Source organism: Pangasianodon hypophthalmus, chromosome 13 (assembly GCF_027358585.1).
Source record: "Pangasianodon hypophthalmus isolate fPanHyp1 chromosome 13, fPanHyp1.pri, whole genome shotgun sequence".
Classification (NCBI taxonomy): domain Eukaryota; kingdom Metazoa; phylum Chordata; class Actinopteri; order Siluriformes; family Pangasiidae; genus Pangasianodon; species Pangasianodon hypophthalmus.
In genome coordinates this window covers 13,695,583-13,721,425 of record NC_069722.1, presented here as the reverse complement: position 1 = coordinate 13,721,425, position 25,843 = coordinate 13,695,583, and the positions used below count along the sequence as shown (strand labels likewise).

Below are 25,843 nucleotides of genomic sequence, written 5' to 3'. Positions count from 1 at the left end.
GGCTAAGTGCTTTTAGTGTTCATGTTATGTACACTTCCAGGGCGTCTGATTTTGTCACACGTCTTGATGCGGCCGGTTTCATCCGGCCCAAGATTAAGATTTCACTTCCGGTGGGGAGGGGCGCTCATGCGGAGAGAGGAAGCTACGAGGCCTGCACGAAAAAAAGAGCTATTCTACAAACTACAGGAGTGGCCCAGTTACTTTCTGTCGCGCTGAAAAAACGGGGCCGAGTGCTATTTTAATATCACAACGCAGATTTTGTATCTAGCGGTACGATAAGGCTGTTTGGCGATTTTGCACGCGCGTGTTGACCTGCATCCGGGAGGCGGGTGGTTGTCACTCCTCACAGCCCCCGTATTGCAGCAGGATCAACAATAACAAGTGTCGCCTTAGCGAGCGCAGGGACTGAGCCAGGCCCCGGGTCTGTGGTAAACATCATCGCGATGGCGTGTCTCGGGGTTTATTATAGATGGTGAGAGATTTGCCCGGTGAAAGTCGGGCAGTATGAGCCAGCACATATTCAGACTGTAGCCTCAGAAACGCAGCAGCCGGAGAGAACAGAGACCGGACATGGTGAGTCGACATTCTTTCACATCCAAATGCTTTGGGATTTTTCTCCCCTCAGCTAGTTTACAGTTCACAGTTAGTGTTAACTGTGGTGACACAAAACAAACAAGTCATATAGCTCTTTCCGTTTGTATCTGAGGCTTGGAGTAACGTTCTTTTATGGCGCTTCCTTGTTTTTACAGTATCGCCTCAATATTGTCTCCTATCCTGATTTAGTGCTTCCGTGTAAATGACAGAGTCTGAGGGACGGATAGTTACCTGCCTCTGGGTATGGGTATGGGTAAGGTTATAGTTATGGGTTGTTTTTCGAAACTGTGTGCTAATTGTGTAGCAGAATACTCCGTTAAAGTTACAATTCAGCGTCTGTGCTAGTTCAGCTAAATAACGGTCAGTATTTGAACGGCGACTTAACGGCCACTGGAGTCCGTTGGAAGCGTCGCGTGCCTCCGCCTCGGTGCGCGGTATGAACACGATGCAGCGCGCGACGTGTCGTGACTCATACAAAGAATTCAGCCTCAGTATGGCTCCTCGACCTCTTCCTCAAATTCTCTTCCTCCTTCGTACTTTTACAAACAGGCCCAGGCAAATACCGTGTGAACTATAAAAAGAGGCACATTTCTGAGGAAAAACATGAAGACAGAAAGTGTAGTTTGTGTTTAATCTGTAGACTAAAGGCAGGGAAAGCAGTCTGCCTGCACCTTTGACATATCTGGCTATCTTTGCTGTGTTCACAGGCGTCAGAGGAGGCCTCGTTGCAAGCACTAGAAAGTCTTATGACTGAGTTTTTCCACAGCTGCACTACTAATGATCGCAAGAGAGAGATTGGTGAGTATTTCTTTATTTTTTTTTTTTTATCTTTAGCAATCACGTCATCCTGATCAGCGTAGTGTCCCAGGAACACTGGGTGTAAGGAAGGAATACATCCTGGATGGGACATCACGGCACACCATCCACATGTGCATTCAAACGCTCGTTCATGCCTGCTGGCATGTTTTTGGGAGATGGGAGGAAAGCAGAGTACCCAATCGAAACCCATGCAGACACAGGGAAGACACCGAATGCATGAAAAATGTGCAGAGAAACGCCACCCAGATAGTAACACAAGCTCCAGGATCAAACAGGAGACTGCACCACTGGGCAGCCCGCTTTATTTATCTGTTTATATTTATTTCACCCTATTTAGTTTCAGTTTGTCTTTCAATTTAGTCTTTGGTAATTCACACCCAATTTATCCACTAGTTAGTAAAGGCTAACAGAGACAAATAAAGCCAGCCAGTGTATCAACTTGAGCAGCCGCTTGTGCAACCTCAGAGTGCAGCTGAAAGAGCTTGGAGGAGCTTCCTGATCCCTGTGACGAGAGAGGGGAACGCCAACCTCATACCTAATGCCCTGTGGCAAAACCAGCCGCTTGGACAATATATATCGAGCACATCAGCCTATTCCATATGTGAAGTGGAACACCTGGGTGGCAGTCTATCCTGAGACAACATCCTCAGTTGTTTCCCCGGGGATATGTCGGCTCCCTCTCACCCAGAGAGCAGGACTTTCGGATTCCTGGCCAGGGATGGTTAGGTGTTGTCAGTGTTATTGTGCGTGGTGGGCAAAATAGATGTGTACCAGGACTCGTCATTGAGACGATCGTGAGCTGCTTCTTTTACTGATCTGCATTCTATTTTAGATAGGATAGTTAGGTTTCCTACTTGGAACTTACCGATAAGGCAGAATCCGAGGGCCTAGCATTGTATCTGACAGTGATACAGGTGCCATAAGTCAGTTGTAGGAAAAAGAGAACCATCCAAACATCACACCATTTATACTACTGGTAAATGTGCACTTTATACATTAGATTTCATTGTTTGTGATTGACATTTATTATTTACCACTCAAACAAAGTTCTCTTCAGTGTTTGAGTGTAGTGCATTTGACAAAACCACATGTGGTTGTTAACAGCACTTCATGCAAATATGACTGACCAAGAAGTCACTAACCGCCTGTGAGGAACCTTTGTGTCAGAACTTTTGATACGTATGTGTTTTTTGCACTCTCAAAAGTCACGGGGTGCATTTGTGATGTGCAAAATTTTCACTTACTTGAAATGCAGCTTAACTTAGATTGCGTATGAAATTATAATTTCGATATTGAACTTGCCACTATTATTAAAATGGTGTTTTTTAATGGTGTAAACATTTGTGCTGTACTTTGTAGAGGAACTGCTGAATAGTTTTGCTGGCCAGCCGGGCTCCTGGAGACACTGCCTCTACTTCCTCTCCAATAGCAGAAATGAATATGTCATGATGTATAGTCTTACAGTATTTGAGGTGAGTTTACACACACACATTGACATACATTGTAAGACTTGATGTATAGCTACCGTATACTAACCCTGATATTCATTTTTAGAACCTGGTCAACAAAATGTGGGTCGGTGTAGCCAGTGAGGATAAAGCAGAGCTTCGTAGCTGCTTGCCAAAGTTGTTGCTGTCCCAGCATGCTCTGTTGCCCTTCTTCATCAGAAATAAGCTCTGTAAAGTCATCGTGGACATCGGACGCCAGGATTGGCCAATGTTCTACCATGACTTCTTTAGCAATACTTTACAGGTACCTGAAATATGCATGTGTATTTGGAGAACTGCAGTTGTAGATTTAGAAGGAAATATCACATTTCTCTTAGCTTACTTCTGAGTTAGTCTCATCGCAGTTCCCTTTTTCTCCGTTTTTAAATATCTACCTGAATATTTAGGTAGTTAAACAATTTTACACAATATGGCCAAAGGTATGTGAACACCTCACCATCACACACATGTGCTTCTTGAACATCTCATTCCAGATTTTGTCCCCCTTTGCTGTTATAGTAACGTTCCCTCTTCTGGGAATGTTTTCCACTAGATTTTGGAGCGTGGCTGTGGGGATTTGTGCTCATTCAGCCTCAAGAACATTAGTGAGGTCAGGCACTGATGTCAAGTGAGGAGGCCTGGGGTGTATTCAGTGTTCCAGTTCATCCCAAGGGTGTTCAATGGGGTTGAGGTCAGGACTCTGTGCAGGACACTTGAGTTACATTTACATTTATGGCATTTGGCAGACGCCGTCATGTTTATGCCCCTTAGTTCCTGTGAAGGGAGGTTGTAATGCTACGGCATATAAAGACATTCTATACAATTGTGTGCTTCCAACTTTGTAGCAACAGTGGAAAACCCTCATATGGGTGTGATGGTCAGGTGTCCACAAACTTTTGGCCGTATAGTGTATTTCCACCTTTTCATGAGAGTAGGGGATGGCACAATAATATTAGCAGATGTAAGAACTGCTTGCCAGCAGTGGCAGTTGTGAAAATTCAGCTGAATGGTGATTTTGCAGTAATGTGCAGTAAATTTTTTTTTTTTTTTTTTTTTTTTTTTTTAAACAAAAAAAAAAAAAAAAACAATGTTTCACTGTTAATCTGTTGCTCAAAGTGTCTGAATGTGTCAGAGTGCTGACTGGTGCAGGAGAGAAAACAAAACACATTTAATCACTTTCAAATTACTGTAGACCTTTAATCCTTGCAGGTAAAAATTTCACCCTTTTTTCTCATTTGCCTGAAAGGCAAAATTGCTGTTTTTGACCATTTTCTGGTATGTGTGTGTGTGTGTGTATATATATATATATATATATATATATATATAATGTGTATATATATATAATGTATATATATATATATATATATATATATATATATATATATATATATATATATATATAATGTGTATATATATATATATATATATATATATATATATATATATATATATATATATATATATAATGTATATATATATATGTGTATATATATATATATATATAACAGGTTTACTCTATACTTGTCTAATATTGGATAAGTCGAAAACACTTTTGACTTCTTGGTAGTGTCAGTTAGTATTGGCAAGTTCAAAACACCTGCATAAATCATTCCAGATTCATATGTCAGTTGGCTCATCTCCCATTTTATTGGGGAGAAAAAGACTGCTCTTTTGGCATATTTTTGAGTGATACCTTGTACCCCGATGTCAAATTGCTGAGCTTCTATACAACACGTGTAAAGGTTGGCAGGTCTGGTGATATAGTATAATCGGAGCAAATGTCACTGGCTATTGTGGCAATACTTTTGTAAAATCAAAACTTTAGAATGGTTTTTACTGGGTTGAGCAAATAGCATGCACAGATGACAGTCAGTCTTCAGAATCAGGAACATGCAGGTATGTGGTATATAATATGAGTACACAGTCATCCACTCCCTGGGAATTCATATACTCGTTTGCTTCCCTTAGAGTGTTGGAAAGCACTTAACTTTTTTTTGTTTACCCCCCTGCCCTGCATTCACACTAGGAAGAGAGAGGTTTCATTTACTATGTTCATGATATAGAGGGAAATTCTGGGATCAGCAGCAAGAGATTGTATGACTGTATTGATCTAAATCACACAAGAAGATAAGATCCCTTTTTTTTTTTTTTTTTTTTTTTTTTTTTTTTTTTTTATTCTGTTTCATCTCGAGCTCTCTTCCTCATATCTTCTCATAGTGTTCTTCTTTGTCACTGTTTCCTCTGTTTTGCTAATTAGGAATCTAGGTTTAGACTTGTTTTTCTATCAAGTTTTTCTGTAAAGTATCATACAAATAAAACTGAATTGAATTTAAAATTGTATGCGAATTAGTTAAAATGTGGTGAAGTGACAAACTGGAGAAGTAACTTTTATTATTATTGTCTCCTCTGATTTCCTCAGACCATTTCTTTAGTGCAGGTTGTTGAATATCCCTCAATTTTCTGCTTACACACCTTCAGTTCCTCCCTGGTCCAGTTTAACAGTGTTGATTGTGCACGAAAAGGGAAGAAACATAATATTGTGTTTTTTTTTTTTTGTTTTTTTTTTTAAACCTTATCTTGTTTTTTTTTTTTAGTTTTTTTTTTTTTAAACAATATTAAAATACATTTGTCCCACTGCAATTTCTTATCAGAACATGAAAAAAGCTGATCAGTGCATGCTCATAAGCACCACAGTAGCAGTCTGTTCACAGTCATGAGAAACAAACCAAGTTTACAGGCAGTAGATATCAGCCGGTAAAGAAATACGGTATCAAAATGGAAATGTTCAAAACAGGCTTTGCTCTTAAAGTTTGCAGACCCAGATGACTCAACTCAAGAACTGGCTGTTAAGACACAGTTTTTCTGGATGGTTTGTGTGTAGCTTTAACTTTTGTGAGTCATTTCTCTTAAACTGTTTCCAGCAAAGTGACATATTTTCTACACTTATGTATTTCCTGTGCTGTTATATTCATTTCTAGTACTACGTGTGGAGGAGAGTGAGTGTCAGTATCAAGGGCTGATATTGTCCTAATACACTGGATGGGATTGGATTTGTGTTGTATTACAGTTTCATCCACTGATGCCAGTCAGCATCACACGCTAAAATACATGACATTAACACGGTTTTTGTTGTTGTTCTTTCGGCTGCTTCTGTTAGGGCTTGCCACAGCAGATCATTGTTTCAATTCAACATGTTTCAATTTTGGCACAGGATTTACGCAGAATGCCCTTCCTGATGCAACCCTCCCCAATTTTATCCAGGCCTGGGGCCCGGCACTGAGAGTACACTTCCAGTGGCTGGGTTACACTAACACAGTGTTTCCATCAGTTAAAGTAAATTAAATGTGTGTGTGTGTGTGTGTGTGTGTGTGTGTGTGTGCGCGTGCGCGCGCTAGTTGGTGCAGTCCCCTACTCTGGCACCCCTGGGTTTGGTTCTATTGAAGATGACGTCAGAAGAGTTGGTGTGTCCGAGGGAAGATTTGAGCGTTGCTAGAAAAGAGGAGCTGAAAAAACTCCTACTGGAACAGATACCCACTGTATTAAACCTACTGACTGGTGAGACCCACAGACACACTCCTCTGTTCAGTTTAACTCCTCTTTGTTTTTGACATGGCTCAGAGAAATTGCCAGAACTTACGGTTTTGGGTTTGAGTGTGTTTGAGTGTGTGCGAGATGATAAATTGTTGATCTTTTGTATTTTTGGTATTCAGGTATTCTGGAAACTGTTTGGGATAAACACAGTGTATCGGTAACGACGCCTCCGCCATCACCTACATCAAGAGAGACGGGTGAGTCATGTGTTGTGCTTTCTTCTTCTGGCTTTGGGTTTTACTGCATTTGATTCCCTGGAGCATTTGCAAGAATTTGACCAAAATCCCCTTACCCAGCACGCATGCACTAGCGAAATCTGGGGAATTTGAGTTTGTTTTTTTGTGGGGGTCATTTATGACGCGTCTCGCTTCATTAGGTGTACTGACGGGCGATGCCACTCCGCTGGGGCTGGAGTCAGAGAGTAGCACGTTGTGTCTGCTGGCTCTGGAGTGCTTGGCTCATCTCTTCAGCTGGATCCCTCTGTCCTCCTCCATCACACCAGCCCTCCTGGCCTCCATCTTCCACTTCGCTCGCTTCGGCTGCCAGCTGCCAATCAAAACCAAGCCTCCACCCACTTCCAATGGAGACTCTGCCCCCGGCAGCCTCTTAGCCAATGGGAGCCAGGGAAGGACAGGACACATGGTGGATCACGCCAAGCGGGCCCAGTTAGGCATCATGGCTATGAACTGCATTAACGAGCTGATGTGTAAAAACTGCGTGCCACTGGACTTTGAGGAGTTTCTGCTCCGCATGTTTCAGCAGACTTTTTACCTCCTACAGAGACTCACAAACTCACACACCAACATACACACAGTCAAAAACAGACTGCAGGAGTTGGATGAAAGGTAAGGGCACAGGCAAAAAAAATGAAAATGCACACTTGCATATACAAACTAATAAGCTGCAGAGCCGAGAACTGACCACACACAGTCCGGTGATGACTTCCCCCATTTTCTTACTTTTTCTTTCTCTTCCACTTTAACTACTGCCCTGGTTCAGTTATTTGGAGAAGTTCACAGATTTTCTGCGACTCTTTGTAAGTGTCCATCTAAGGAGGATCGAGTCCAACGCTCAGTTTCCTCTGGTGGAGTTTCTGGCTTTACTCTTTAAGTACACCTTCAACCAGGTAAAAACATCCACACCAATTCTCTTCCCTACACCACCACTCTCTCTTTCCAATCAGTGTCTGAGTATTCTGCATTTGATATTTATAGCCAACCCATGAGGGCTACTTGGCTTGCTTGGATATATGGAGTATATTCCTGGACTACCTAACCACCAAAATCAGGAGCCGACTGGCCGACAGAGATAGTGACTTAAACAGGTGTGTGTTTCTGTAACCCTTGATTGGTTTGAAAGTCAATGCAAAGCTTCAAATACAAATTGCAACCCAGGAAATCACGTCGTCCAACACACAGCTTTCCACACAGAATTCACTTAACTAAGCGCATATTTCCAATTCGGACAACTTTGGCTGTCAACTTAAGTTTCCACAATCATACTTCCTTCCTTTTCAGATAATTAAATCTCACTTGGTGTAGGCATGACAGGAAACATATCGACAGCCTTCTAGATATTTGCCTACCATGAGTTCTCTAATTTCCACCACGTCTGCTATTACAGTTCCCTAAACCTCAGTGACCATATGGCACAGTTTTTCTTTGTGGACAAAATTCACTACTACTGCGCCTATGTTCACGAACTACAGTGTTGAGATTGATGTACTTTGTGACTCAAATTCACCTTGGTTGGAAAGGCTTGTTTTATTTAGTCATAGCTCCATTGCCCAACAGGCATCTGATGTCTTTTGTACACTTTTCTGGCCACAAGCTTCAGGACCTTGATGGTTGCAATATAATTAGTTCTCCACCTTTCCATGTATACACATTTACATAAACCAGTTTCCAGAAGGAAAACCGCTTTTGAACACCATGACACTGAGCTTTTCAGAGCAAGATATGGTCACTGGATTAAAAAAAAAAAGTGTTTAGCTTTTAGTTTTGTTTAAAGTAAATGATGAGGAGATATGGTTGTGTGTTTGCAATGCCATATCAAATATCAAACTACCTCTTCTTCTGAAATTAGCCAGCTCTTGGCTACATTTAGTGACAAAGCAAATACTAGAAGTCTGGCTTGCAAGACTAATTTTAATGAATCTGGTTATCTTTAACAAACACTGGAGCCATTTTTGATATTTAAGTTTTGCTGATTATGCAGTGTTGATGGTTCTGTTTCTTCAGATAAGCAGGTATGTTGATTTTAATATTGGTTGTTTACAGGTATAAGGATGCTTTAGTGATGCTGCTCAGAGAGGTCCTGAACCGTATTCAGTTCAGGTTGAACCAGAGTCAGCTGGAGGAGCTGGACGATGAGACTCTAGATGATGATGTAAGACACATACACAGACATTGTCTGTTTTGTAGTGTGTATCTTTTCAGTGTCTCTGCAGTGCTTCTTTAGATTTTTTCCAGTGTACTTGAGGAATGATGTTGGTGGGTTGTATTTTCGGACTGAACATTCTATCTTTGGTTGCTATAGCAACAAACTGAGTGGCAGCGATATTTGCGCCAGAGTTTGGAGGTGGTTGCCAAGGTGATGGAGCTGCTCCCATCTCAGACCTTCTCCATTCTGGTAAGTGTGTGTAGCTATATACTATATTCATTTTTTTTTTCTTTTCACAAAGCATTTTAGCAAGTCTAATTTGGTAAATAGACTTATAATTAAGTCTAATTATAACCCAGTGAATCACATGAAAACATGGTGCGCATCAGGACACTACGTCCATCACTGCTCTTAGCATATTCATCATGTGCATCATGGTAAAGAATATCTTTGTGTGTTTTAGTTCCCAGTGCTTCAGGAGGATTTGGAGGTTTACCTTGGGCTGCAGCAGTTCATCGTTACAACAAGAACAAGTGAGCCTTGTTCATCTCTTCACAAAATGTTGCATGCATACTCTGCTCAAATGTCAACAGCAAACGTAGAAGTTTGAGAGTCAAGTTTGTTTGTTTTACATCTAACGTCACTATGTGCCGTCAACACCATCATGTCTTTAAACAAAAAAGAAAAAGAAAAGAAAAGTACAAAACATGGCTATTGTTCAATATTACATTTGGCCAATAACAAATCAGAATGCTAGACTGAGTGTTTTTTCAATAGCCTCATTTAAGTAAGGAGTTATATTACCTTAATATAATATATTTAGAAAGCTTCTCGCTGTACTGGTAACTTTAACTGCTTTCCCTCAGAGCATTTTTCTAAATTAAGTTGAATAATGGTTACATGCTCTAATCATATTTCATTCTTTTGCACTTTCAATATGCTGCCACCTAGTGTTTTAACTCTGTAATTAAGATTGGGTGTAATCTTTCCTTCACAGGTGTTTTCAGTCACCTAAAGTAATGAAAGGGTGTATATTAGAGGAAAAAACCTAATATGTTATTAGGATTAGCTGAAGCAGGCATGTTTGCTGCTAGTCCTGTCTTCCCGTTTATCCTTTATTGATGCATAATTCAGACATTCAGGCATGGGCAGCTGTTTATTAAGGCTGTGCGAAAGCACATTTTTCTTAAAATATTTTTTGAGTGGCTAGCTGATTAATAAGTCTCAATTAATCATATTAACAACTAAAGTAATATATTAAAATGAAATGCAAAACTACAGTGAAACTAAATATAGAAATACCTCCAAAATGATCTGATGGGGAAAAAGTAGCTTGTTTTTTCTATGCAACATTTATGTGACAAAACTTAAGCCGGTAGGAACAGTGAGTGCCCAGTTCTCAAAAATAGCTCTACAACTTCTAATTTGTCTCCAGAACTAAAGTCACTAAACTGAAAGTTAAAAACTAAATAAGTTTCTTTAAAAACGAAAATAGAAACCAACAGTGCACTAAGTAAAACTATATGTACTAAGTAAAAACAACTGCTCACAATACATAGAGGTTCTGCATTCATTGTCTTGAACAGTTCTTTGTTAAAAGGCTTAGTGCTTTCAGAGTAATTTTTTTTTTTTTTTTTTTTTTTATGGTCATAACTGAGTGATTAGTTTTATTTATCATAATTTATGGGTTTGCGTTGGTCACTTTCTTTCTTCATTGTTTTTAAAAATATTTTTTTAATTAACGCCAATAACATAAAATGACTCGTTTTCACAAAATATTCTTGAAGGTATTCTTAGTCCTGGTGAACTAGAATGAGTACGTGTTTTTGCTAGAGACTCCAGAATGCTTCTGTAAGTCGCTCTGGATAATGGCGTCTGCTAAATGCTGTAAATGTAATAAAAGTAAGCAATTTAAACTCAGTAGAATATTCCATATATAAACGTGCAGTAATCCATGCAGATTATATCATTTGAAGGCAATCATTATGCTGAGGTTTACGTTATTCGTCTTATGCGTAAATTTACACACACTCAGGAGTAGGATATGAAAGTTTTTTTTTTTTTTTTTTTTGAATTTACAAGATTTTCTCTACTAAATTACTAAATTTCTCGTTTATGCACTCATACAAACGAGTCACACATACACCCGTTCGTATAAATGAGGCCCGTTGTGTAAGAAGTTTAGCTCTCTCACTTGGATGGGTCCTGAGTCACTGGTTGTTGAAACTACTGGGTGATTTTGGTGACATCATCATGACTGGTAAGCTGTGAAGTGCTATTGTAAGTGTCTAACCTTTGCATTGCACAAGTTTTGCAGCTGGTTTAAAGTAACACATGCGATTCAGCTACTGGCGTAGTGGTGAACAACAGCATATGAAAAGAACAGTGTTGATTCTGCAGCATTTGCACTCGGGCAACTACAACATAACAGTACGCTACTTTTCTAACTTATACGCTGTGACTGTATGAATTGTACCCTATGACCTCATGCACAAAACTGAAGCGTAGCTAGTCTACGGAAGAACAAGTGCAGAAACAACATGGGAAAACCATGAGTGAATTTTAAAATGACCCAAATGTTTGCTTGTAATGAGAAGAAACAAATTTGTCCTAAACAAATATGTAATATTATTTATTAAATATTAATTTCCCAAGTACTAAACAGACTGGGAGTAAATGTATAAAATGAATGAATGGGGCGAGTGAGTCACGGCTGCACATGCTGTTACGCTCCAGATTAGTGACTCAATATGCATAGAACACATTTCTCCAATTTTCACCCACAAGTGGCTTATGAGCTGCTCTCAGCAGAACAACAGAAGCACTGCCATGACAAATTATTTAACCAGCCATTAATATTACTGGTTTCCTGTTAACTCTGCTCTTGGCATCCTTATGTGATCAGAATTGTGTACTAAATAACAAACATTTATGCACAGGTCATCAGCCAAAATGCAGATGAGTTGTGATTCATAAGCATCCACTAGAAAAATTTAGCTACCACAGTCTGCTTCAGTAATATAAAAATTTTAATAACTTTACATTTTATTCCTTACAAAATTGGTTAAAGAATTCTGAGAGAGAACTGAGATTTCAGTTCTAAACCAAGAATCGTATAGCCCTCCTGACCGATACTGAAAACAATAACGCATTGACAGATATTAGAAACAAAAAATAAATCTAGTTTAAAAATCACTAGGTTTCACTAGACCTCACTATTTGGTTTATTAATTAATTATCATTCTCACCTAATCCTGCTACTGATTGGGCATATTTTGTGAATCACAGACATGACCCTCACCTTGATATGTCCAAGTAGCTTAGTACCTCTCTAGTTTTTCCTGAACAGAAAGAAAAAAACTCACATTCTGTCAAAGCCTTTACTATTTTAGCGGATTAGATTTGGTAGATCAAATCAAATTTGTGTACTCCTCTTGTTGCCAGGCAGCTGCGTAAGCAGAAGTAAACTAGTAATACAGAAAGTAGTATCAGTACCCTGAACTTTCTGCAGTGTGGTTAGCCTGCCCCTTAGTTTCACATTTTTATGAAATTTCAGTAGTGAAGTTACATAAATCTGTGGTTGATTTCAGGCCTTGATGACTAACTAGGCACTAAACTCTGTAGAAGTATGTTTTTTCCTCTTTACAGACAGGTCTGTGGTCAAAGAGCCGTTTCTTCATGTCCTGCTTTCGGTTCACTGATACCGTTTACAACCTGTCAACCCCCAAAATCACATATAGATTTTTGAAAAACAGCTACTGAGCAGATTTGTTGTAAGAGTGACACACTGGCTCTAGATGAAAAAAGGAAAAACTAGCAAAGGTTGCAGCAAGACAGCATAACTCAAAGACCTGACTTTAAGGAGAAAGTGTACGTGACTGGAGAGAGGTACAACATATGTAACAGAAAGTGTGCAGAGATTGGTCTGACAAGAGTTACAACAGATGCATCAGGAAGAATGTGTGAGCTATGGACTGTAGGCAAATATTAATATAAAACTGAAGCTGTTCAGAAAAAAAATTTGCAGTATATTATATTCAGGAAGTGATATTTCTCAGTATTGCTATCTTAATCTTAAAGTTTTGCTTTTTTTTTTTTTTTTTTTTTTTTTTTTTTTTTTTTTTTTTAAACTTGTGATGATTAATGAACAACTCAGAAACCTAACACTCTAAATATCTTGTTTCTATGAATTTCATTTTGTACTAAGGGTATGCAAACATTTGCACTCAACTGAAATATTAATTTCTATCACAGTAAAAGCTAACAAAGTCCACAGAACTACCTGGACAACAAACCCACTCTGCTATCAGGGTCTCAAAGCTTATGATTTTTGGCTGCGTACTCATCAGTGAGGAGAGTTTAGTAAGTCACAAACAGCAGGTCTGTCTGTGCAAACTCTGCATGAGGGCGTTAGCACCTTTGAAAATTTGAGTTTCCAAATACTGTCTTGCACGATTTAAAAGGCCTGCTTCCCAGAAGAATAATATGACATTCCCTGAGCAGCAAACACCACTCCTATCCAGTGCAGAGAAGCACTATGGTAGTGAATTCATGTTTCTTGGTAGTGCATGCGTTAATGCACGTTGGTATTTTTTATTTTTTTGGTGGGGTGTGTTTACAGCTTCTGTATGTGCGAGTGCAATGTGGTCTTTTTGCTTATGTTTGTTCTCTTTTGTTGAGTGTGTGTTTCACTTCACTGTTAACTTTCCTGTGTCTGTTTGTGTGTAGATCGCAGGCTGAACATCACAGCAGAAGCTGACTGTAGGAAGCTGCACTGTGCGCTGAGAGATTTGAGCTCCCTGCTGCAGGCCGTAGGGCGTTTGGCTGAGTTTTTCACCGGAGATGTCTTTACTGCTCGCTTCAACGATGCCCTGGCTATTGTCCAGAGGTCTGTTACCCGTTTCTAAAAGCTCAAGTTTTTCACATAACTCATAATAAGTTGGTCATTTTAATAGAAAATTCTGATATCCATTATTTAGGCAAAAATTTAAATACAGTGCTTTTATAAATACAGTAGCAGCAAAAATGCATGTAGTCAATACAGAAATGTGCAGAAATTGCAAAGAGAGTGGGATGGTGTTCGTCTGAGTGTGCGTGTGCGTGTGTGTGTGCGCATGTTTGTTGTCAGTCCAGTCTCTGAGTATTGAGGAGTCTGATGGCTTGGGGGAAGAAACTGTCACACAGCCTGGCCATGATTTGGTACCTTTTGCCAGAAGTCAGGGGGGTGAAGAGATTGTGTGAGGGGTGTGTGGGGTCCTCCACAATGCTGCAGATGCAGCGTGTTTTGAAAATGTCTATGATGGAGGGAAGAGAGACTGTCTCACTGTCCACACTTGTAATAACAAGATCAAAGCCTAAAGAATCACTAGTATTTGCCACAGTTTATTTCCAGTAATAAAACAGAAAAGTCAGCTCAAACATGTAACATTTCTTTTTTTTTTTTATTAACAGCAGCAGTAACCATTTAGCAGTGTTCATTAGCTCCTTTGCTTCTGACTACAGAATAATGTAAGATTCTCACAGGGGCTGTAGCTCAGATGGTTAAACACAGTCATGGCTTTATATTGCAATGAAAAAGAGATTTAAAGATTTTAAGAAAGTTCCACAAGAACCTGAGAACTTGGAGAATGCTGCTGCTGATCATGACATGCCCAACAGGCACCCTTTTAGCAAGTTATACATGCCAAGTTACACAAAGCACTAAATAGTCTACAGATGAACATACTGTTCAAGTTTCGAAATGCCTGCTGAAAGCTGACTGGCTGATGGAAGCCATGATTTTTTTTAATTGACCAAGTCGCTGTTAAATGTCAACACAGCGATTGGCACGTAGAAGCAGTATATCCAATTTCAGCTTGATCAGACTTACGATCAGCTATTTGAACTTAACCTTGGCCTTACGTATGACCACTCACTCCCCAAGCTTCCTCAGAATGTTGTCCTAAATATTTAGCAAGCATGAAAAGCATCATTGGAGGAAAAACCTCCAAGAATGCTGTTGTTACAACTACCATTTTCATATACTCCTCATGCAATAACAGAATTGGCTTTATCACCTTATCAGCAAGCAGAGTGTGTGTAAGAGAAAACGCACAAGTTCTATTAGTGCCAGTACTAACACAATTAGCCTTATATTTCTGTAACACATAGAGGTGTAGTCAATATAATGACACATGTATGGCAAGAAATATCAGTTGATTGGGTTAGAAAATGTGTATAACTCTATAAAGATCCAGCATTTCAAGCTCCTGTGGACTCATAGTACTGAATCAAATAGTCTGTATTGAATCAATTTATCTTTAATAGCAAGGTTTGGCGAGAGCCCGTGGAAAAAAAAAAGAAAAGACAACAAAGTCCAAAACAGTGAAGCAGATCAAAATTCCGTAGTAATATTGGCGTAGGCTTTGTCTTGGCCTTCTGCATTGCCAAGTTGTCAAATTTATTAACACATTGATTTTTTTAAATATATTCTCTAACACCAGTGCTACTTGCTGCAAAAAAATTTGCATATAGTCGTGTTAAGGCAATACATTAGTGCAGAGTTACTGACTCCAGCAATGCCTCAGCCGTCTGGCATGAGTGCTCATTTGTCCATGCTTTCATTGGTTTAATTAGTGTCAGTGCAGAGTGAAGTAGCCAACTGGGGGTGTCCACTAGGTCTCGCAGCTTGACTTGAGCACATGGGGAAACTTGGACCAGGGCTTTTGTGTAAATGTCAATGAGAGCAACAACAAACCAGTTTAAAGCAAAGAAATATATCAACCCCATGGCAGATGATTAACATAAATTTCAGAAAATGAAAGTTATTATGTCGGGAACTGTGCACTAAGCAGATATATTTGTCATTGGCTTTCTGTTGATGTTTGTCTTCTTTCTCTCCCTGTCAGGCTTGTGGAGGTCACTTGTTATGGCTCTCAGATCAGCCTGTATGATGTGGAAATGGCTGTCCCTTCAGTTCTTAAACCTGACCTTATAGATGTGTAAGTGTACACAAATAACAATCACAATATGTATAATACAAATTTGCTGTAGTCTAGCACAAATTTCAAACAGGCCATAGCTGCTACTGCCAGATTTTTTAACCTCCACATTTACCACTGAACCTCGTGTGTGTTCTTGGAAAACGTCTGTGATTTATATATATACCTTGTGATCTACATTACGAGGCTTTGCACTCGTGTTTTCCTAGTTTTCTTACATTGTGACCTCTTTGCAGCCATGCCCAGTCTTTGGCTGCACTGCAGGCGTATTCTCACTGGCTGGCACAGTTCTGCAGTGAAGTACAGCGGCAGCAGGATCAATCGCAATTCGTTGACCTCATCACATCATGCATGGCCGCCACGACGCCCCTCATTAACGCAAAGGTAATATTCTTGCCAAAAATGACTTTATCTAGCAAAGAGTAAGTTAAGTCTAATACAGGCAATAAGTAAAGACCTGAATGTGACCAATCAATCAGACCACATAACTATGTTTTTATACTCTGCCAAGTCAGCTAACGCTTATGTTTCAGATCAGAAACTTCATCCTCTACTAATGTGAACTGGAATTAAACTAACATTAACCTGGAATCTCCTGTTAAGCCAATTATTCACCTCTCTACACTAAATCTGCTGCCTAGATACAAGGGTGCCAACTTCTATGGATTAGCCGTAGCATTTACAATTTTGGACCACTTGCTACAGCGATACAGGAGACACAACTATTTGCTTTTTCAGCTAAAGCAGTGGTCAGGCCAAACGCCAGTAAAATTTGTCTAGTGGAAAAGCTAAATTACTGAAGGGGAAGGAGGAACGCAGGAGGTAAAGGTGACATTCGTGACTGAGCAAATAGCTTTAGCTTTGTGCTGACTTCACCTGCGAGCTCATGAGCCTCGGCCATGGGAGCCAAAAGAAAACCAGTGGGTGGGTCTGTGATCCCCTTTATTTAAAAAATAAATAAATAAAAAATGGAGGAGCTGCTAATTAGCAGTGGTCATGCCAGATATTTGCCTTGCCTTTTTTTTTTTTTTTTTTTTATAATTATTATTTTTTTATTATTTATTTATTTTTAAGTGTCTCACAACTGGGGGGAAAAAAGCTAGCTGACTTTATCCCTACCATTTCTCGAAAATAATAATGAGCCTGTTTTTGATCCATAAACATTATTGGCATTGTGTGATCTACATGATCTACATGCTCTCAAAAAAGTCTGGCTGGATCTAAGTGGGAGACCAACTTTTTTTTTTTTTTTTTTTTTAAAAAAACCTAACTACTTATTCCAATTTGTTATTGATAGAGCAATTGTTCTATAATTGTTCCAAAAAAAAAATGCATTGTAGGAAATACCCTGTCGTCATTTAATAGTTTATATTGCTCTTTGGGCAGACAATGTCAGTAGTAAAAGTGTAAAGACCTTTTAATACTGTACTAATGTTTGGATAATCAGCTATCTACAAGTAATTCAGATGATCAACAGTAAATATCTTTCACTAAAGCTTATTATTGTGTGCAGAATAAAATGGACGTGGAGCAGACTGTAGATCTGACATGCACTTATGTTAAATTTCTACCAGTTGTGTAAAGCTTAGACTCTCAGCTGCTTGCTTAGAAATCCAAACATTTCTGCAGATTGCAGAGCACATCCACTGACATGAGAGGTTTTTTTGTGTGGTAAAATTCATTTTCATTTTCTGTCTGTCTGCTAGGATTTTTTTGTTAACAATGCTGTTATGCATGTGTAGATATGACACCCGTCTTAATGTTGTGCTGCAGGTTCCTGAGAAATTGCTATTATCTGCTTGCCATCTCCTGGTATCCATGGCAACAACAGTGCGACCTGTGTTCATGGTGTCATTATCTGCGGTACAGAATGTCTTCAATCTCATCACAGAAAACCACAATCACAGGCTGCCTCAGGAGGTGTGTGTGTGTGTGTGTGTTTATGGGGGTTTTTTGAACTGCATTTAAATACAGCATACACATTTTAAGTTCTGTAACACATTTTAAGCTTTCTCGTTAATAGGTATTTTTTCACATACAGGTTGTGTGTGCGCACTTGTTTATTTTGTAATGTATGTGTGTGTTCTAGGCTCATGTGCTGGTGTGCAGGGCTTTGTCAAACATGCTTCTTTTACCATGGCCAAGTCTACCAGAGGCAGAACAGCAATGGCCAAGTCGATCAACCAGTCATGCCCGTCTAATCAGCACCATCACACATCAGTACCGCCTGCTGCCCCGCCCACCAAACCACCATCCCAACAGTGAGTGCAGTCACGCTCATGTCCTTCAAATGGATTACGAAGATCTTTCTCACTGCACAAAATATGAATATTTTATTCACTGGTCCTTAGCTCAGTATGAGTAGCAGGTCTTTGGTTTTCTGATTGAGTTAATGGAGATTTTTAGTGCACTGGTAACGTCGTGTTATATTTCTTATACTTTCAACAGTATGGGTTAAAATTAAAATACTCTTCATCATGGTGTGGATTTTTCCCACAAGTTATTTTAAACTTTCTAATCAGTAATTTTGTTGCAGCCAATCTGAGATATTCAGCAAACTGGCCAAACAGTGCTAAACTAAGTGCTTCTTCCTTGTTTAACAATGGTGTCGTTGCAAGCTGTAATGACAGTGCGGTTACTTTTACTGTCGAGCCCACTTTCGAAGAAAATTTCATTCCAGATAGATTCCAGATAGAACTAGAATTTGGGCCAATTCTTGTTTTTCAACACGCAGAGGAAAAAACATCTTTACCCAGGAGTAGCCTCATCAGCAAAGGAGAAAAACTGATCAGTCAACTATAAACCTGATAAAGTGGTGGTGCGCACGTTGTGTGTGCGCGTGTGCTTATGATGAAAAACTGGATTCACAGTAATCCCACAAGTTCTGTTATTTTTCCAACTTTAGTTTTTGGCTGTTGGCCCAGGGGTTTGTTGCAAGGTTTTTTTTTTTCCCCTTAAAGCTGAGTAAATAAATTAAGGCATGTGGAAGGATGAGAATTTCATGTCATGACCCTATGTTGAGGAATCACTAAAGAAGAGCCTGGAGTTGCTGTCTCTTTGCCAGTTTTCCCCTCTGTAAATGGATGTGTAAGCATGGGCTTGTGGAAGGTTAATGCATCCAAATTAAATTTGTCGGTGGCCAAGAACTTATATTGTAATTAATTAAGCCATTTGACGGTTGCTCTGCTATGTTTGTTTTTCTTTTCATTTTTTTTTTTTTTTCTTCAGGTAAAGTGGTGCTGCAGCAGACCCTGTGTGTGCTGAGGGATCTAGTGGACAGCATATCAGGAGAAGCCACAAAGTCTCGTCAGATATGTTACCAGAGCCTGCAGGAGTCTGTGCAGGTCACTCTGGCTCTGTTCCCACTGTACATTCAGCAGCCTGGTAAGAGACGCTGTTCTCAACTACACTCATTGTAGAATAATGTCCATGCTAACTCATACTTGCAAAACTTGTGAAATTGGGAGCGTTCTTTTCCAGAGGTGTGAGAGACTGTTATGCATGTATGATGCCATCTAAATCTACTCCTAGAAAAAACTGTAATAATGTAATATGTTTTAAATGTTGGTGTAAATGGTATATATGGTATAAATTACATGCATTTACACAGACCCATGTTTGTACATACAGCAACACATCATGGCCAAAAAGTGTTGCATTAGATATTAGACATATGCCAAAGTTGATCTTTAGCATTCAAATGTGGTTTTGTTTTGCCTTTGAATATGTAAATGTTAACATATGACAACTGCAAAATAATAAGCCTGCAGTAAATGTAAACACTTACTATGTGTAAATATGTGTCTTCAGCACGGTGGACTCTGACATGATGCCATTGTCCACACTCGAATAGATAAAACGTTTAAAAAAAAAATCTCAGTCTATGTTGACTTTTACACTGTTATTTAGCACTACTTAAAAACAAGCCTGTATACCTGGAAGTACCACCAAAGCATGTATGTTTACAACATTGCTCAGAAAAATATATGTAAGGTATGCAAACAATATTTTACTGCAAATAATGGATATATATATATAAGCAATCTTTTAAGAACTAGCCAACTGAGCGAATAGAGAGAATATTTGAAAATGCAGAACTACGTCACTAAAATCCACAGCCAGTGTTGCTTTCCTTAAGTCATACTTTTTCATACAGGTTGCTTTGGGAAATAAAATATCCTCACATACTGTAATATGAAAAAGATTGATATAATATTTTGGTCATATTGCCAAGTCCTAGGTTTGATCAAATCACTATCACTATTACTATCATGCATTAGTTTGAGATGAATGAAAGGAAAAATTATAATTTTGAGCCCAAACAGAGAACCCCTTTGGTAATGTACCAACGTTAATATTTTTATGCCCTTGTCTGATGAGCAGAATTATGGTAACTGTTTTCTGGAGTGTCCATGATACTGTGCTCACATAATGTTGAATGGTGGTTTTATTATTTTTTTTTTAATTTGTGGTACATTTCAGATTGTTTGTTATTATGTTCTCTCTCTCTCTCTCTCTCTCTCTCTCTCATTCTCTCTTTCTTCTCCCCCCCTCAGATGTAACAGATGAGATGCTGAGTTTCTTCCTCACACTATTCCAGGCACTTCGGGTGCAGATGGGAGTCACATTCACTGAACAAATCATACAGACTTTCCTCAGCATGTTCACCAGGTAACCTACATGATTCCACCATTTAAAGAGCCCTAAAACCCTGAACGTACAGCCTTTAGTAATAAGACAATCACTGTAAAGGTCATTGTTTTGTCTAACATCACTGAGTGTGTCTACATGTACACTAATAATCCAGTCACCAGTTGTTGAGGCAGAGACCCTAATGATCACAGAACAAATGAATATTATTAATCTATTCAAAATATCAGTTGTGTTTGTTAATTTTCTAATTCTATTAACAGCAGCTCTGATAGTAGATCACAGATCTATTATCAGTTTGCTTGTTCTAATTCATTGTACTTTGAATGTAACAGTGAGAGGCATTCATGTCTGATAATAGTCTTATGACTCTTTATATCTGTTATAACATAACTAATAAGAGGAATTAACTTGTTTCTTTCCTGAAAGGGTTTACTGGAGCCCGTGTAGTTTTAGCGAATGTCATGAAAGATTTGATCCTCTTGCGGCAATTAGTAATGGTCATGTGCAACCTTGCAGCTTTTATTTGATGTCGTATGTTTTAGGGAGCAGCTGGCAGTCAGCATCCTGCAGGAGGGTAGTGCTGGATCGAAAGTTGTTGAAAAGTTCCTCAAGATTCTGCAGGTATGAAAATGTAACGTACACAACTGTGGGGTTTTTGTGTGTGTGTGTGTGAGATAAGTTGGTGGTTCAGAAGTTAAGGTTCAGTGTTTGATTTTTAATTCTTAATTTCTTTGCTGTATGTTTAGATTTTATTTATTCTGCCAGATGAGTAGATATAACTGTAACTGATCTACTGTGTGCATCCTGTGTGTGTGTATTTGTTCAGGTTGTGGTTCAGGAGCCTGGTCAGACCTTTAAACCTATGTTACCCAGCATCCTCAGCCTTTGTATGGAGCAGGTGTACCCTATAGTGGCAGATGTAAGAACCACTTGAAAGCAACCCTAATAACCATCTATAATGAATCATTTTACAATGACTAGTCAAGTCTTTAAGCTGGAAGTGTGCATGCTTTGTGTGTTTGCTTCGCAGCGCTCCTGTCCAGACGTGAAAGCTGAAATGTTCGAGCTACTCTTCCAAATTCTCCATCAGAACTGGAGGTTCTTCTTTAAGACCTCAGTCCTTAACAGTGTTCAGAGAACAGGAGCAGACGAGCACATGGAGAACGAGGCCCAGTTTATTGCTGCCATGCAGGTACGCTGCACATAAACTTTGAGCTGAGCTTTAATGCAAACTGGCCCAGAAATCTGCATGCTGGAAAATAACTGCCAGGAAAACAGTCCGACAGCCAAAAATATCCAACTGGCCAGAGGACAATTAACATAAATCCTGCAAGGTCAAAGATGATCTGCCGTCTCTATTTGACACACCTTCCATGCTGGTACAGTTAACAATACCAATAACAACTCGTGCTAGAGCACCATACTACCATGCAATGTTCCTTTAATTTCTGCTCTGAGAAAACTCCGTAATCTGGTTCCGTCATGGTATCTTATCACTGATTGATAGGTTAGATGATGCAAATTGTGTCAAATTACCAAGCAACCTGGCAACTCAGCATATTTAAGCTATCGATTTGGATTTCTTGTGGCTTAAAGATTTCTGGTGGTTTGTTTTAGTCAGTATGGATAGTTAATTTAGAGCAGTGGTCCTGTGGAGTCTGTGTCACATAGCCAAGGGTCTATGATCTTATTTGTTTGTTTTTGTTTGTTTGTTTGCAGTGCTGGATGTCACAACATATCATTATCAAATCTCTTATATATATTTATTATGGAGTTACTGGCCTATTTTTCTGGTCACTTGAATTGGTTTAGTCCAAACCTCAAAACTCAAAAAAAAAACAAAAAAAACAAAACAGTAGTCCTATAAATAAGGTCAAATTGGACCTATTTGTTAAAAATAATACATAATGTGTGCTGTGCTTTTATTGTACAGTTCCTAGTTGCAGAAAGAACCTCTGATCTAGAGCTTACAGAGTTGATTACTATTGAGAAAATTGCCAAAATATTTTTTTTCCCCACGCTGTATTTTTTTTTTTTTTGGAATTTGCTAGAGTGGTGAGAAACATGACAAAGCAAATGCTGGGTACTGTATATTATTCTGTTTTTGTGCAATGACCTGAATTGTGTATGATTTTTGTTTGACAGGCATTTGGACAGTCCTTCCTGCAGCCAGATATCCACATCTTCAAACAGAACCTGAGCTATCTGGAGATTCTTAACACAAAACACAAACTGTACCACAGGGTGAGAGATGTACTAATTGTCAGACTATTTGGTTCGTGTGTGTGTGTTTATTTTGCTTACACACAGTGTATTTTGTGTGTGTGTGTGTGTGCGTGCGCGTTCGTGTGTGTTCAGAAGCTGTTCAGGAACTCCATGCTCTTCCATTTCATCAATGTGCTGCTGCAAGTTCTCCTGCACAAGAGCCATGACCTCTTGCAGGATGACATCACTCTGGCCCTCTACAACATGGCTGCTGTAGATTTCCCAGCTTTTTATTCATCCTTCCTGCCAGAGTTCCTCAACGGCTGCCAAGGCCTCGACCCTCACCAACGCACAACGCTCGCCCGCAACTTCACACCAGAGAGGGTAAGCACTTTAGCTCGTCTATTCGAAGATGCGTAGTAGGGTCATTGTTGTGTCGTGGTTAATTGCAGTGTATGATTGGACAGGTTTTTTTTTTTTTTTTTTTTTTTTTTTTTTTTTTTTTTTCTTCTCCCCAATTTTGTAATAAAATTTTTATTTAGGTTTCTCCACCAGCTTGTGTGTTTTCAAATAGTTAATAGCATTTATACTGTGAGACTGTGTAAACTAGGTTATAATACTGTGAGAATTTCAAGCCATAACACCCCTAACACAAGAATTTCCTCTAAAGCCATGGCATCGCTTCAAAAGTTAGGACCATTAATAAAAATTTAAACTCTGCGTTGTACACAAATGCGTGTGCACACTCACACACACACACACACACACACACACACACACACACACACACACACACACACACACACACACATACCCCTTTAAGAACTCTAGACATGGCATTCCACAGTAAATCTTTTTGTGTTGTATAATGTGTAATCCTCTCTTTCATTTCCTAGGACCTGCCATCATTTTCTCAGGGAGTGTATCGATTGGTGAATGATCTGCGTTTTTACAGACTGTGCAATGGAAGCTTGCCTCCAGGAACGCTGAAATTATAGCGATGTTCCCTGCTAAGTGCAAAGCCAAACCATGTCTCGTCTTCACGAGGAAGCAGATCACTTCCACACAAGTGATCAAGCCACGCCCTCTGCCAGAACCCAGCCTATGATCTCTTGGTAGTGGCGTGTTATCAGAACCACACCCGTTGTGGGGTTTGTTAGCTTTTTTTATGTTTATTTCAGCAAAAGTTCACATTGCCAATGATCATGAGCCAAAGTGTACGTTCCACTGCTGCAGTGGAGACTGGAGCTGGTGCCAGTTAAAGTTACGTGCATGTTTAAGCACTAGTGGAGGGGGTTTGTAAGCACTGTGGCTTGGGGTTTGAATTCTTGTTCTTTTAAAAGGAAAATGCCATTGAAAGCACTCAGCTGCAGTTGAGATGAACAGTTTTGATTTAAACAGAGCGTACACAGTTTGACATGGACGCTTGATTGGGTCACTAATCATCGATTGGTGACTAACACCGTGTGAGTACGGTTTTAAAAACAGACTGCTGTGATTCAGAGCGCCGAATTTCGTTTTCTCCAATGCTTGATTTTAACGCCTTCATCCCCATGGAGACGGACTCTCACTCCTTTCATATCATTCCATCCTGATTCAGGAGATAGACCTTCAATAAAGTTTTATAAAGAAACACCTGTGTATTTGCTGCTCTTTAATTTGGTCACTCCTTAAAATCTTGTGGTTAATTCTTAACAACAACAATAATAATAATAACAATAATCGGAATATAGATTAAAGTTCAGTCAGTGATAATTGGAAATTATTTTGGAAGATTTTATGTTTTACATAATCTACTCTTCATCCGAAAGTTCTGTTTGTTTTTCCTATCTGATGTGTGTAATGACTATCAAGGGATGTCAGAACTTTTTTTTTAATTTAATTTAATTTAATTTAATGCCATGTTGATTTTGCCATATTGGCCAGCTGTCATTCAGCCACAGCTCCACCTGTGCAAATATAACATTCTAAACTAATTGCTTTAATTATGTTTTGTTGTTTTTTGTAAACTTTGAATAGCCACTTTGCCCTTGATGGGAGAAAAGACAGGAAAGGTCTAGTAGGATACAAAAGCATGTTTAATGCTTAGGGAAGAAATGGGAGCAGGAAGTCACAAAGGTCCTATGGGATGGTATTCCAGCGTTTGGGGACTCTGGCAGTTAGTGGTCTGACTCCTGATGTCGGTCTGGTCTTAGGCACCACCAGTGGACCAGGAGTTTGTATTTGATTCTTTATGAAACTGGTAACCAAGAAGTAGTTGGGAATAGAGGTGTAATGTATGCTGAATGTTTGAGTATGAGTAAGTATGTGTAGCGTCTATAAGTGTAATATTATGAAAGCATGAACCATGGTTTCAGCTTCTTTCAAACTAAGTAAAGTTCAAGGCTCTCTAATACAAGAGAGTCAAATGAAAACCTTAATTTTTCTTATTTTGCAGTGTTTATTACAAATATGTCACAAAAGTGTATAATGGTCTTAAATACTTTCCATTTTGTTCAGCACCAGCGCTCAGTGGGTACCTGGATTTCTGCAGAAAACTAAATTGATTAAATTCTAATTTGTCATTTTTATTTGACTCACTCTTGATATTAAAAAAAAAACAGCTAATTAAAAAAATAATAATAATAAAAATAAAACTGATTTGTGATATAACGTAGGGTTCAAACGAAAGCATGTTGTCAAACATACCAAGATTGCACTGCAGAATTTAGCTTTTTTTTTTTCCCCCCCTCATTTAACACACAAGATTTAACTAACAAGTTAGTTGCCATGAGCTGAGTTTGATGTCTTTAAAGATTTAAAGCCTTTTTCAGTTTGTATTTTTGAGTTTGCATTCCTGTATTAAACCATTCAGTAAGACCTGAGGCACCTCTCTAAACCTAAATGCAAATCACGAAGAAATGCACCACTTTACCAGCATTGCATGGGTCAGTAGCCTATGGCGCATGTTATTTATTTGTATATGAAGTACGTGTCCTGATCCATGCTCAGACATGTTCACTATCCCACTTGTTCCCTGAGCAAGGGTAATGTTTGTTTTGTGACCTTGTCCCAGCATAAACTTTGATTTAAGCGGGTATACGTCAGTATTTGCTTGGAGACTAGAGACCTCATTTTCATGTTCTAGATGCT

At 39.0% G+C, this 25,843-nt stretch overlaps 1 protein-coding gene across 1 annotated transcript; it reads left to right on the top strand.

Annotated features, from left to right (window-relative positions):
- Positions 1-88: 88 nt before the first annotated feature.
- xpo6 (exportin 6) lies at positions 89-24,687 on the top strand. The gene is made up of 25 exons (XM_026916672.3): positions 89-573; positions 1,302-1,392; positions 2,773-2,885; positions 2,968-3,165; positions 6,296-6,455; positions 6,611-6,688; positions 6,868-7,336; positions 7,491-7,617; positions 7,706-7,815; positions 8,771-8,879; positions 9,030-9,122; positions 9,337-9,406; positions 13,602-13,761; positions 15,761-15,853; positions 16,090-16,237; positions 17,627-17,773; positions 17,943-18,114; positions 19,082-19,237; positions 20,410-20,524; positions 21,049-21,127; positions 21,333-21,425; positions 21,537-21,698; positions 22,652-22,750; positions 22,865-23,095; positions 23,608-24,687. Exons 1-25 carry the CDS (start codon positions 571-573, stop codon positions 23,707-23,709), a joined length of 3,378 nt encoding a protein of 1,125 aa, XP_026772473.1. The 5' UTR covers positions 89-570; the 3' UTR covers positions 23,710-24,687.
- The last annotated feature ends 1,156 nt before the right edge of the window (positions 24,688-25,843 follow it).

What these genes read in the sequence shown, in the direction of transcription:
- xpo6 (XM_026916672.3), top strand. An exon ending in AGAGATAGTGACTTAAACAG is followed by an intron (nt 7,816 to 8,770) that starts GTGTGTGTTTCT and finishes GGTTGTTTACAG; the next exon opens with GTATAAGGATGCTTTAGTGA. An exon ending in AGTTTATTGCTGCCATGCAG is followed by an intron (nt 21,699 to 22,651) that starts GTACGCTGCACA and finishes TTTGTTTGACAG; the next exon opens with GCATTTGGACAGTCCTTCCT.